We start from the raw sequence: 13,462 nt of genomic DNA, 5'->3' as shown, positions 1-13,462 counted from the left end.
TGTTATTCACACAGTGTTTATGGACCAAAGAGCTAGCAGTAAAGTTTGTACTTTATGCAATTACTCACAGTTAATACACCGTGGCAGCTGAAGTTTGAACCATGCTGTTGGGGGACTGGTTGTTATTTAACTAAACTGCGGAAACTGAAATTCATGCATATTGGAACCATGCAAAGTGAGTGGTGCCTATATTCCAGTTATAAATTATTTGTAGTACATTTAAATCTTGGCCTGGCTCCCCTTCCCCATGACACATCGAATCCGTCCAGAGTAGCCAAGCCATGATTTAGAAATTCGGTTCAGAGTTGCAATGGGAGTTATGAAGTCTTTGACTCGATGTTGGAGTCTCCTTTGACTCGTCTCTTCCCCGTGCACCTTGGAGTGTATCGGCCACTGGAGAAAGCTTATTTCAGACCCCATTCAGCATAGGTAGTCTTGGCTTGAACTGCCGCATAGACACTGGACGCAGTTTCTGTGCGGTCATCTTGGTCATTTTTTTCCTGGCTCTCCTTCCCCCCTGTCTCCCCTTTTGCTTGGCCTGCTGTTCACATTCTGTGTCCCATCTTCATGTTGTACTGATTCTCCCTCCATCATTTTAGTACTTTGTCTTTCTTTCAATTCTTGTTGCCATTGTCCTAATCCGTGTGGTTTTCAACTTGTATTTTAATTATTTTGATGGTCTTCTAACTGGCTTCTCGACCTAGTCACTCTCTGTTCCAACTAGTCCCACATTCCATCACAACTCATCTTCCTGGAATACCGTTTCGGTCTTGTTTAATCCTCTCCTCGGAGACTCCAGAATAATTTATTGATCATAAAATAAAATCCAAACTTTTGTATTGGGCCTTTATCCATTGTCTGACCAAGCCTACATCTTCTAGTTTATCACTTGACTCCTCCTTTCATGAACCTGGGATTTCAACAGGGCAGACTTTCTTGTTACCTCTCAAATATGCCTGCCTCCCCTTGTTTGTCCTCCTAGGATGCATTTCTTTGTTTTTCTGAATTTTGCCCAGTTTCAAAGACTTATCTCAAATGATCCTGCCTATAAAAGTCTATCTTGACTTCCCAGAAATGACTCTCCTGTCCTCTAAAATTCCACAGGATTTGTATTTTATATGTTTCAATTGTCATTTACTTGCTGATCTGTTTTTAGTTATCATGTATTATTATCTAGTCTCCCTGGTTAGCTCTTATGTTATTTTTTGTTTTTTAACTGATTTTAGAAAGAAAGTAAAGGGGATTGGGGGAGGGAGGAGAGAAACACACACACACACACACACACACACACACACACTGATTTTGTTGTTCCCACTTATTTATGCATTCATGTGTTGATTCTTGTATGCACCCTGACTGGGGATCCAACCCACAACCTTGGTGAATCATCTTACTCTAACCAACTTAGCTACCCAGCCAGGGCCAGCTCTTACATGCCTGAGGGCAGGGAGTGAATCTTCTGTAGTACCTAGAATGGTATTTGAATGTGGTAGGCATAAATTTTTCATCCAGCATTTTTTTGAGTTGTAACATTTATTCTAGAAGCTGAGTTACATGCTAGGGATAAACAAAACAAGATAAAGTCCCTGATCTCACAGAGCTCTAGTTGAATGAGGCAAATAGAAAGCTTGTCAGACACTTGTAATGCAGTAAGCTCACTGGCAAGATGCACAGTGAATGAGACTCCATGGAAGCGTAGATAGGCACCAAACCTAGATGAGGGACAATGGGAAACGCTTCCAGAGGGCTTAAGGTTTAAGCAGAGTCTAAGAGATAAGTAGGAGTTTGCTAGGTGAGGAGGGCTGAATGGAATGAGTGTTCCAGGTCAGGGACACAGTGTGGATAAAGCTTGAGTGGGGGAAGGGGGCCTTATACGCTGAGGAACTGAGTAAAGCTCTATGTAGCTGGATTGTAGGCAATGAGGTGAGATTCCTAAGTGATGAGGTTTCATATGGAACAGGGATCCTGTGATGGGAAAGAAGTGCACATATTTGATGAATGTTTAGAAGGGAGGTCTTCCAGGAATGGATGTTTGGATGGGTGGAGGGACAGATAGAGCTGCACTTAGGTTTCTGTTAAGGACCACCCAGTGAATGGGGACATTAGGGTGAAGATGACGAGCCAACATTTTGGACATTGCGAGTTTGAGATTCTGTGGAATATCTATAGGGAGTAGTACATATCTATATATAGTAGTAGATAGTTTGGAGCACAGCAGAAACCCCTGCGAGGAAATAGAAATTTGGGAGATGTCAGCATAAGACAAGGTGAAATCGTAGAGGTAGTGCGTAGAGTTAGTGAAAAAGAGGATTTTAGACCAAACCTTAAAGCATATTGGTGTTAAAGGACAAGCAAAGAGTGGATTCTACAAAGAATAATAAGATGGAATGGGCAGAGAGGGAGGGGCAAAATAGATGGGTGAGACCCTATGGAAACCAAGGAAGGACGAAATCCGCCCGACTTGATTTGGCAGCGGAGACCATTTGTGACCTTAGGAAGAGTAGTTTCCGTGGAAGGCAGGTGGGGCAGGGGAACACCCCCTGGCCAGGCTAGATTGTGGTGCATGGAGAAATGGACAATTTGATCATGAAGAGGATTTAAACACAGTAGCAAATGGAAGGAAACGGAGTTGAGGGTTTTTCATTTTTTAAGCTGGTGGAAAACTGCTTGTGTTTAAAGGCCGATAGGAAGAATTCATTAGTGATAAAGAGGTTGGCCACAAGCTGAATTTCATCGGAATTTAAAACTCCTCCTAAAATTCTTTACCCTACGTGCTCTTTTTATCTGCTGGAATTCTAAATAAAATTCCAAACTACTAATCACTCTACGTCTTCTCAGTTTCACTGTGGTCTTGTTATCCCAATGAGATTGGAAATTCTGGTAAAGCAGGGTTCAAACAATTCTACCCCCTGATAATGGAGCAGCACTTAGTTGAGTATGTTTCAGATTATATTCTCAACAGATACTGTTTTTAGTATTCTTATTTGTTTATTTATTCTTTGAGGAAATATTTAATGTCCACTGTGGACCAGGCATTATTCTTGGTGCTGAGGATCTAAAGGTCACCAAGCCAGACACATCCCTTTTTCTCAAGAGCTTATAATCTAAGGAGACAGCTAATAAATTAGGAATTACATACAAAAAAGTAATTCTAGAACGCAAGAGATACTTAAAAGGACACTGTGATAGATAACAATCCTGAGTGGCTCCCTTATGGATTCCTTTTCCCATGAATTCTTTCCATCGTTGTGGAGAACACCACAGCAGTTGGAGAGTTAAATGACTTAAGATGGAAAGGAAAAGATAGTGAATAATGGAGGCTTTTTTTTTTTTCTTTGCCACCGTGTAGTTAGTTCTTTGTTCACTATTTCAAAAGTCAGTGGAAATGCGATGGCTGTCATAGGACTGTGTGTTCGGGAGTTTTATTGATTGACTGTTACTTAGGATTTGAGAAACTAACCAATTCTCTACAATTTCTCTTTTCCCTTTCAGTAATTTGCCATCTTCCATGTATGAACGGTGGCCAGTGCAGTTCAAGGGACAAATGCCAGTGCCCTCCGAATTTCACAGGGAAGCTTTGTCAGATCCCGGTCCATGGTGCCAGCGTGCCCAAACTGTATCAGCATTCCCAGCAGTCGGGCAAGGCCTTGGGAACGCACGTCGTCCACTCTACGCATACCTTGCCTCTGACCATGAATGGTCAGCAAGGAGTCAAAGGTAAGCTTATTACTTTGATTTTGCCTCTTCCTCAGACCTCTGCTAACCTGCCAAACGTATACAGAAGCCAAGTATCTGCAGATGGCCAGGGCTGGTATTAGAACAGCAAGGACCATGTGATCTGTGGCCTAGGGAATGACAGTAGGGACAGATTGTGGGCCCAGGTATGTGGCTGAAGTGCTTACGAGGCTGTAGGGATTTGGTAGCTAAGAAATAGGAACTACAAAGGAGCCCATCCTTCGCTGATGACTCTTAGCACCAAGAACTGCTGAATGTGCCTGTCCCTGTTCTGGCCAGGCGTGGGGACTAGAAAGGCAAACAAGGAGTGTCCTGGCCCTTCCAGTGTTAATAAACTAGTGACCCCACGGTTCCTCTGGTAGATATCAAGTCTGTTTAGTTGTTGAAGAGTGCTTGGTTTTAGTTCTACACGGTCGCTTAACCTCACTGGACTTCAATTTATTCATCTGTAGAGGAAGGTAAACTAGGTCACTTGGAGCTCAGAAATTCTATGACTCATTCATTCTTTTAAACCTGGCATCTCCTTATAAAGACACAATTTTTTAAAAGGGGTCAGAGAGTGTTACTGGCTGTTATTCTTTCAAACCTGAATATTAGCATCAGAAGATGAAATTTTGTTTGAAAATGGCAGGAAGTAAACCTTGTTACAGATACAAAATATCACACTTTGGTGTTTTGTGTTTATGTCCCACTGAGCACCAAAGTATGTGCACAGTGTGTTATTTCAGGGTAAGAGGATTATGCTTTCTGAAATTAGTTTTCCTCTTTTAGTGTGGAAAGGGAGATCCTACAACTTTCACAATAGAAACTTCATGAGAAATTCACAAGTAATCCAACTCTTGAGTTTTCTTACTATTATTTGATAAAATGGACCCCCCTGTGACCCCAAGCTACATGAATTTAATAGTTTCACTAAAAATATTTTTATCTGATGAATATGTTACTGTGAGAGGTTTTGCTTTCTCTTTATAGTTAGTGTATTTTTTTAAATATATAAATTCAGGTTTAATTTTTATTTTAAGTGTACCCTTTTTGTGCTCCCTCATTTTGATGGCTGTGCAGCAAATATGTATATACATTATATATGTATAATTTATCCTATGTATGCTATATATGCATGTCAGTATATATGAGTGTGTAAAATTCACTTTCATGCTGACGCACATGTTAATTATTCATGATTGACAAGTTTTCCTCCCAATCTGTTTTAGTGAAATTTCCTCCCAACATAGTCAATATCCACGTGAAGCACCCTCCTGAGGCTTCCGTCCAGATACATCAGGTTTCAAGAATCGATGGCCCAACAGGCCAGAAGGTAAAAGATGCCCAACCAGGCCAGTCCCAAATCTCTTACCAAGGACATCCCGTCCAGAAGACCCAGACAGTCCATTCCACATACTCCCACCAGCAAGTCATTCCTCATGTCTACCCCGTGGCTGCTAAGACCCAGCTTGGCCGGTGCTTCCAGGAAACTATCGGGTCACAGGTAAGCACCATTGCCCAGTCTGTTTGTATGCTTTCTAGAAAAGGTCTCATTTTAACAGGAAAGCCAGACTTGGTGAAATGATTTTCTGTGGAAGGGGTTGGCAAACGCAGCCTTGGGCCTGTTTTTGTAAATAAAGTTTGGTTGGAACATAGCCACATCCATTCATTTACATAGCGCCTGTCCTGCTTTCATGCTCTTGATGGTAGAATTGCTTAGTTTCAACGTGATCTATGAGCTGCAAAGCCTAAAATATGGTCAGCAAAGCCCTTTACAGAAAAAGCTTGCCAACTATTGATCTATAAAATAATTTTAAGTAGTGAATTTCCAGAAATATGGCTGGAAGTCCATGATTGTTGTTCATATTTTTCATGATTGTTGTTCATGATTGTGTTGTTCACAAACATAACTGAAAAGTTTGTGTATTCTGCAAAGCTTTAAAAAAATACTTAGGCCTTTTCACAATAGTTCCAGGTTGATAGGTGTAGTCAAGTTTTGAATGCAATAGCAATTTGTCATCTTTTTTTCTTACAAAAACTCATAACTAGAATGACAATGACTAAGTTGTTTGAAGTGCATTTTAAATATCACTGAAGTGCATTTTAAATATCACTGGATTTACGTGTAACCTTAGGCCTCTATCTATATCAAAAAGAAGGACAAGGCTGGTTTTTCTTTAAAACTTATCCTTGAAAGATAGTGAAGACAACAAAATATCCGCTTTTTCACCCAAATCACTTGTTGCTGGCTGCTTGCTTTAGGATTCTGTGATAATGGCATAGCTTTGTCCTGTGGTTCTCCTCTTGTCATCTGATTCTGGTTTCAGCACCAAGTAAGAAGGGTAGGTGAGGCACATTTATTATATCTCTGTCCTTAGCTGAATATTGAAAAAACATTGTGTATGTGAAACGTTTTGGGGTAATAAGAATCCATTGTTATTGCGTTAGAACCCTGGAAAATACTTTTAGGTACTGGGCAAGTCCATGGTAGGACTACCACCTTTCTCCCAGGGGAAGAAGGCAGAACTGGTTTGTAGACCTGAATGGAAAGTGCACCCCTATGGGCTTGGAAGATCTTGGCTAGAGTCATGGGCCCAGGACTTGGTGGCAGCAGCCCAGCTCTCTTATCTGTGTGGTGGAGACAAGAACATGGGCTTTGTTAAGATTAGACAAGGCAACATGAGCACTGCTTTGCAACTGTTACGGAGCTATGCAAATATCTGCTTAGAAGAGAACTGTCTATCCATAGTGTCAAACTTAATAATAGTCAGAGTCGGTGATTACTTGTATCATGTAACTTCAGGAAGACAGGAAAGGCTTGAGCTCTCCAAACACAACCTATGTCTGCCTGCAGAGGCTTGAAATGGCACCCAAACTTGCCACAGCTTTTCATTTGTCAGTTGAGGACCAGGTTTAAGCAAACACTTTTGGGAGAAGGGACAGCATCATGTTAAATTTAGCTTAGAAGTAAAGTCTGGATTCTTGTGCTAAGAGCAGCTTTTTATAGGGGCACTGGGGCTGAAGATAAACTTCGCACACCTCACAATTTTGTCCTGGACCAGCCTTGGAGCAAGAGGATGGATTTGGTGCCATTTGCATTGTTTAGTCATTCCAGTTTAGGTTGGTCATGAGACAGGAAAAAGCAGATCCTTTTAAAACTGTGTGCCCAGTGCCTTTCTCCCCAGTTTCCAAGTTGGAACACAGATGATAAAAAGCAAGAAAATGAAGTATTCACAACTTGTTATTCTTGCGTAATATTGGGCAGATGATTGCTAACTAAAAAAGATTTTTAAATGATTTACTTTTAAGCCTAAGCTGGGCTATATAATCGAAATGAATTGGCTAATTGGTGGAGTTACTTACATAATTCAAACTTGGTGGAACACTTTTGCCTTATCTGCGTGGCTCTCTGACTTTGGGTCTGAGTGATCCAGACAGGGATCTCTATTCTTAATTCCTTTTGCCTGTGTAGTCACCAATATGAAGCTTCAAAATAAGTCCTGTTTTCAGAAAATGTTCTCAGTATACATGTTTGTCTTCCTGTTGGTGAGACATGTTTCTGGGGGCCTATAGCTGCCCAATTAATTAGTGCAGGTAGGATGTTCCAGGCATTAAAAAATACATTACTGGCCAATAGTTAATAGTATATAGGTTGTATCCTACAAAGATGTTTGCAAACACTTGTGTTTTCTTGCTATGGTTGGCTTATATACATAGCTGCAGAGGGAAGTATAGGTAGATTTTAAATAAAAACAACTGCATAAATGCTCACTAGTGCTTTGCTCAAGGGAGTAGTCTAATTAGCTGCCGATTTTGACTACTGAGGCTTTTAACGCCATAGACTTATCAGTAAGCATCTATGTTTCTGTGTTGCAGTAAGAGGGCATATACGAAACAAATCGGGCAGAAATAGCCCTTGTTTCTGTGCACATTCTCCTAATCAGGCAGTGAGCTTGGGTTTGAGAACCCAGCATGAACTGTGATCAATGTATTCAGGGAAGCTCCAGGGAGTAGAATTTCACCAGTTGCTTGGATGATAGAGGGAAACGGGTGATTGGTTAGGAATCCAAACTCACAGAGAAAAGGGGGAGAGCAATGAAACAGAGAAAGCGAACTTGGCAAGACACGGGCAAGGAAGAAGAGCCTGAGAGGCTGGAGATGGGTAGTAGCTGGGATTCCTGGCAGGTGTCTGCGCAGACGGGAGGCCTCAGACACCCGAGGCCTAGAGGCAGGCGGACGGCGCGATGGCAGAGTGAAAAGAGCATGAAGTCCCCTTGATCAAGTGCTCAAACTCAGAGTCATTAAAAGTGGGACAACCAATGTTATGTGCCTCCTGATGTGATACAGTATGAAGTTTGCATGTCACCCTAAAAGTATTGTTGCCAAAAATGTTTAACCGGAGTCTACTCAAGCCTTTATAGCTAACTTCCAGCTTACAGGGAGCCCTGAGGGTAAGGGAACAAGCTAAAAATGTCACCCCTGCCCATTGCCATCAGATAGACTCATAACATAGGGTATAGTGGCCTGATTCCTTAAAAAAACAAAACAAAAAAAAACTGTAATGGGGAAAAAAGTAGAATGACTTTTCTAGAAAAGAAACTAAAGAGTCACAACAACAAATGTCATGAATAAACAAACAAATTGTGGCTTTTAAAACAAACAAACAAACAAACAAACAAAAAAAAACCTCTAAAAGATATTTGGGAGCACTTGGGGAAATTTAAGTTTGGACTAGATATTAGGTGACATTTCAAAATTATTAATTTTTTAAGGGTGATCATAGTGTTAGGGTTTGTGGGGCAACGGCCTTGTTCTTCAGAGGTAAATGCTGAACATTTTAGGGGTAAAATGCCATGATGTCTGTAATTAATGTTCAAACGAATTCACACAAATATTGCGAAACAGTTGTTGCCTATGAGAAGTGGATCTATGAGAGATCATGTAGCACTCTTTGGATAGCTCAGCATATCTTAAATTTTCTTATAAAAAAAGAGGAAGGTTAAAATTTTCTGGATGTACAAATACAGGCATTCTTTCTTTTATTGTTTTCATTATATTGTGCTTTCTAGGTACAGAATTTTTGTAAAATTGAAGATTCATGGCAACCCTGCCTTGAGCAAGTCTATCGGCATTGCTTTTGTAACAGGCTCAAATGATGATTAGCATTTTTTAATGTTAAAGTATTTGTAATTAAGATATTTTTAGACATTTTGCTATTGCACACTTGATAGATGACAGGATATTATTAATATAATTTTTATGTGAACTGGAAAACCAAAACATTCACGTGACTTGCTTTTATTGCAGTATTTGCTTTATTGTGGAGGCCTGGAACTGAACCTGCAATATCTCCGAGATATGCCTGCGGAATAATATAATTTTAAGCTGAACTGAACAGTTGTAACTTTAATATAGTAAATGAAATTTTAGGAAAGAATTTAGAATGTTTATCTCGTGAGTGAATAGGGCGAGTGGGTAGATGTGAGGTAGACAGGAGGGGATCAGGGAAGAGAAGTGGCTTTGGTCCAGTAGTGAAACGACCAGGGTCCAATCCAGGAGAAAAGTTGAAAATAAAGAGATGACAATAAGGGCTTTTGTGAAGAAGAAAGCATCAGGATTTGATTACGGGCTGTTGTGAAGAAAAAGATGGTGATGAGTTGGACTATTCTGAATTTCCTTGCTTCAGGAATCAGAGAAATGCTCGCTATGAGTGATTAACTGGCCCTTAGGGGAGGGTAGTGAGTGAGGATGAGTAGCTGCATCTTGTTTTAAGCAGCCTCATTCTTGATTGACATCAAAATGGCGTATCATTGGATATCATCAGTCAGGGACTCCAATGCTATGTTAGTGGCAGAGGGAGAGAGGATTAATGGAAAAAACTCAGTGGTCAGTGACTAGATCTAATGATGATAGTTAGATGTGTGAGAACAGAGGACATTTCTTGGGCATGTATATAAAGAGAAAAGAGCAGGAATAATGGAATTGGAAATACCTATAGTGTTTTTCACCTTGACAGAGTATGTCAAGATACCTTTAGTGGGTATCCTTCCTATTGTAGAAAATGATGTTCCATCTGTCAGAGTCCTAAAAATAATGTCTTGTTCTGAATATCATAGAAAATATTGATTTTTATGTGAATTGGAATGGGTACAGACATCATTAAATTTACCTGAAAGTATTAAAAGAATAGGAATGAATAAATATATGGGGTGGCTTAGAGGAACGGGATTCTTGGATGTAAATCAAGTTTCAAGTACTTGACAAGAGACAGCTTTGTCAGAGTTAGGTATCTGTGCCACCTGGAGGGACGGGGGTCCACCGTGTATATCTGAAAACATTTTGGTTTGCTCCCTGCAGAGGTCAAGATAGAATTATATCTCTAGTAGTTACAATTACCAGCTACTTTCAGGATAGTCTCATGTTTTCATGTAATTAAGATTTGAACATTTCCATGCTAGTGTTTGTCAATAAGAAGTAGCCAAATTTCACAAAATATCCCTCTAACCTATTTTTGCGCCACAGGGGCATTGAATACATGTACGCCTCTCTCACTGTGCAAGGTACTCTTTGCTTTAAGCTGTGATCTAAATTTGAAACTTGTTTGGCATCTGAGTTTTTGATTGTTTCAAACATGTTTTATTTATTGCCCAATTGCTGGAAATAAGTATTTCTAGTTACTTAATGTTGTCAGATGGTATGAAAAGATGTCCTTGAAGAGGTCAGGATCATGGTGTAGGGTTCGAGGTCCAGCTTCCATGTTGGGTCTGCCATTGCCTGATTGTGAAATCACATGCTTTCTTGTTAAGGGGAAGCGGGGCACACGCTTCTTCATTAGTCATAGGCATTGTAAGACGAGACAAAAAAATATTCTTCAAGACCTATTGCAAATGCCAAAAGACCAGAAAATGCCACATCTAAATACCTGAGTTAACTAAGAAGAGCAAAAATACTGGAACACTTGAAAAAAATGTAAACAGAAGATATTTTTATTTTTAGTACAGCACTCTTACACGATAAAGATCAAATAATACACAAACCCACCCTTATAATTTGCAACCATAAAATCCCCCATAACATTACTAGAAAAAAAAAACCCAATAAGAAATGAATTCGAAGATTAAATTCCATAATATATATTCTATAGAAGAAACTAATCTTTATGTGGATTAGGAAGAAAGGATCAGTACTTGATGTGACATCGTAAAACCATTGGAAAAGCCTTTCTTTCTTTTAATTATTGGTCATATAAATAATAAGACCTGGGGCAAAACAGAGTTAAAGTGACATGAGAACTGTTTGGGATCCCCTTAGAACTTTCAGAAGTTGTTCCAACAGTTCTTTTTGGACAGGAAGAGTGGAAATAGAATGGGCCATTGGAGAAAAAGATTATTTAATTGGAGATAGGTCTCTTGGCAGATAAATTCAATAACATCATCAAGCTCTAAACCTTAGCACTGGAACACACACATACACACAATTCTGAAGGGCCAGATGCACTTAGCTTTTGTTTAAAAAAAGAATTTTTTTTTTTTTAAAAATAAGCATTGTGGAGAAATTAACAGGAACGTGTGAGCTCATTGAAGTGGAAACTATCCTAATTACATGGCTGAAAGTACTTTTTAAAAAAAGTCTCCACACTTCTGTCACTGGACTTTGAAGAAAAATATTTCTTGGTTTTCACCACACAGAAGCCAATGAGAGAGTAGGGAAACAGATGGCTTGCCTGTCAATTCCACATGGCCGGAAAAATATAGAGAGATGAATAGATGCAGATGTAGATGCAGAGATGGGCTGTAGACGTTCAAAATCTCGCCCAGTGATGGAAAATGAATTTAGTACTCAATTAAGGGAGCTGAGATAATAAGTCCTGCCTGGAATCCTGTCCTTTAATTTTCAAAGACCCCCACCCCTCACCCCCGGCTCTGACTGTAAGAGCATTACTGAGGTGAGGCTTAAAACTGTGATGAAATAATCGCTTTATTCTGACGGGGATAATGCCAAAATTATTGTAGCACTTTCACACGGGTTATTTCCCTATCTGGAGACCAAAAATGACATACCTAGATGAGAAGTGTAAGGAAAGAATAACTATAAAACACTTACTAGAGACTTAGCCTCTCACGCATGCATTGCACTTTATGTGGGAAAGAGCGCTGAGTCAGCCAGGCTGGGCGAGCAGGTGCGTGTGTTACCCATTTCCCCAGCCACGTGCTCCCAGGTGAGGAAGGCGGGGCCGGAGCTAGTGGTTGTCTGCCTGCCCCGTGAGCAGAGAGCCCTGCTAGGGCGTGCTGATGGAATTCACTGAAGCGTGGCCTCCTTCAGGTGGAGCAAGCCGTTAGCACCAGGCCCTTCCTGGGCCATCTGGGTTTTACTTCAGTGTCTCACGTAAACACTCCTTTGGCACAATCTTAGAAACACTTGATTGAGTGTTAGTGAGTCTGGTGGTCTCCAGTGGCTCTCCAATGGCCATCCGTGCCAAACCTTACCTGTGTCAACAGCAGAGGTGTCGCCACAGGCGTGACACAGTGAGAGGTCCTGCTCTGAAAGCCCGGCCAGGCTGCTTCGTGCAGGGGCCTTATCCCTTGGAGTGGAACGATCAGTGAAGACAGGGATTAGATCCAAGGGGGGAAACGCCACATGTGAAAGGGAACACGTCTGCAGGTTGCGGGGCTCCTGCCAAGCGGCGGGGAGGCCTGCTAGCTTTATTTGGATTGAGAATGTGGGACTGAGCTGTTAGGATAATCAAAATACAGATTCTTAGAACTGAAGTAGAGCACTTCAGAGAATGGGTGATGACCCAGACGTTACCCTTCCTACCGCCTGATAGCCCGTCTTTACCGAGACCAGCGTCAGCTTCGCGTGTTCACTTCTCCTGACTTGTTTCATACGCGAACAAGTTCATGCTTCTTTGGTCCTTCCCACGCCCATCCTCTCAGACGTTTTCCATTTTATTGGCAATGGAAATGCCTTTATCATGACACGAGATATCAGATTTCTGTATTTTATACCTCTAGGACTCACTAAAGTAATATACCTATTAATAATTAGAGTCTTGCTTTTGCAGAAGAACAGGCATTGGAAATAATTATAGGGCAGTTCAGAGTGGAAGTATGTTACATCATTTCTGATACTGACAAAGTGGCAGGATCCTGTGGAATTGACATTTGAGAGAAGATGATAGTTCTGAGCATGTTGGAAATAGTTTTAAGAGACCATGGCTTGAATTGATGGTTGATTTAGGCTCTATGAATTACAAGTGTTTAAAGAGTCACAGCTGGTATTTCTAGGGTCTGATGTTGTTTCTTGGCATTGTCTCCATGATGCTTTGGAATTGAGCTTTATTCAGATGAAGTGGAATCATTTGGCTTACTAAAAAACAAACAAAAAACCCCCCAAAACCAAAAAGAAACCCCACCCAGCCCTCTGGAATCTGACCCATAAAATTGTAGTGAAAGCGGCATCATCGCCCTGTGTCAAGACAACAAAGTGACTGACTGCTCTCCTCCACCCTGCACCTTCCCCTGCCCTGATGATAGTCCCATTTCTTTTTCCTTCCATTTTGCTTTCTCCTCTTGTCTCTTTGTGTTTAAAAGAATTTATATATAAAATTGGAGAGTCTGTTGCAACAGCATCTCTTTATGAGACTGTGCATTTGCTCTAGTCATACTGCTGTTACAGAAACAACTTGGAAATTCCTGTTTCTGAAGAATTGTTTCAGGGCCAGCTCATGAGTGGCACAGAAACA

The 13,462-nt window shown here is 40.7% G+C and overlaps 1 protein-coding gene across 11 annotated transcripts in view; it reads left to right on the top strand.

Annotated features, from left to right (window-relative positions):
* The window catches only part of LTBP1 (latent transforming growth factor beta binding protein 1), a 367,328-nt gene that overhangs the window by 184,328 nt on the left and 169,538 nt on the right, over positions 1 to 13,462 (top strand). For all 11 annotated transcript variants that reach the window (XM_054567953.1, XM_054567945.1, XM_054567984.1 and 8 more), the window contains 2 exons: positions 3,493 to 3,717; positions 4,947 to 5,221. In XM_054567953.1, coding sequence (XP_054423928.1) covers positions 3,493 to 3,717; positions 4,947 to 5,221 — 500 coding nt within the window. The remainder of the gene's footprint in view (positions 1 to 3,492; positions 3,718 to 4,946; positions 5,222 to 13,462) is intronic.

Source organism: Pteronotus mesoamericanus, unplaced genomic scaffold, assembly GCF_021234165.1.
Source record: "Pteronotus mesoamericanus isolate MK-2021 breed Mesoamerican mustached bat unplaced genomic scaffold, CSHL_Meso_final contig_101, whole genome shotgun sequence".
Classification (NCBI taxonomy): domain Eukaryota; kingdom Metazoa; phylum Chordata; class Mammalia; order Chiroptera; family Mormoopidae; genus Pteronotus; species Pteronotus mesoamericanus.
This window is presented reverse-complemented; position numbering and strand designations above follow the sequence as displayed.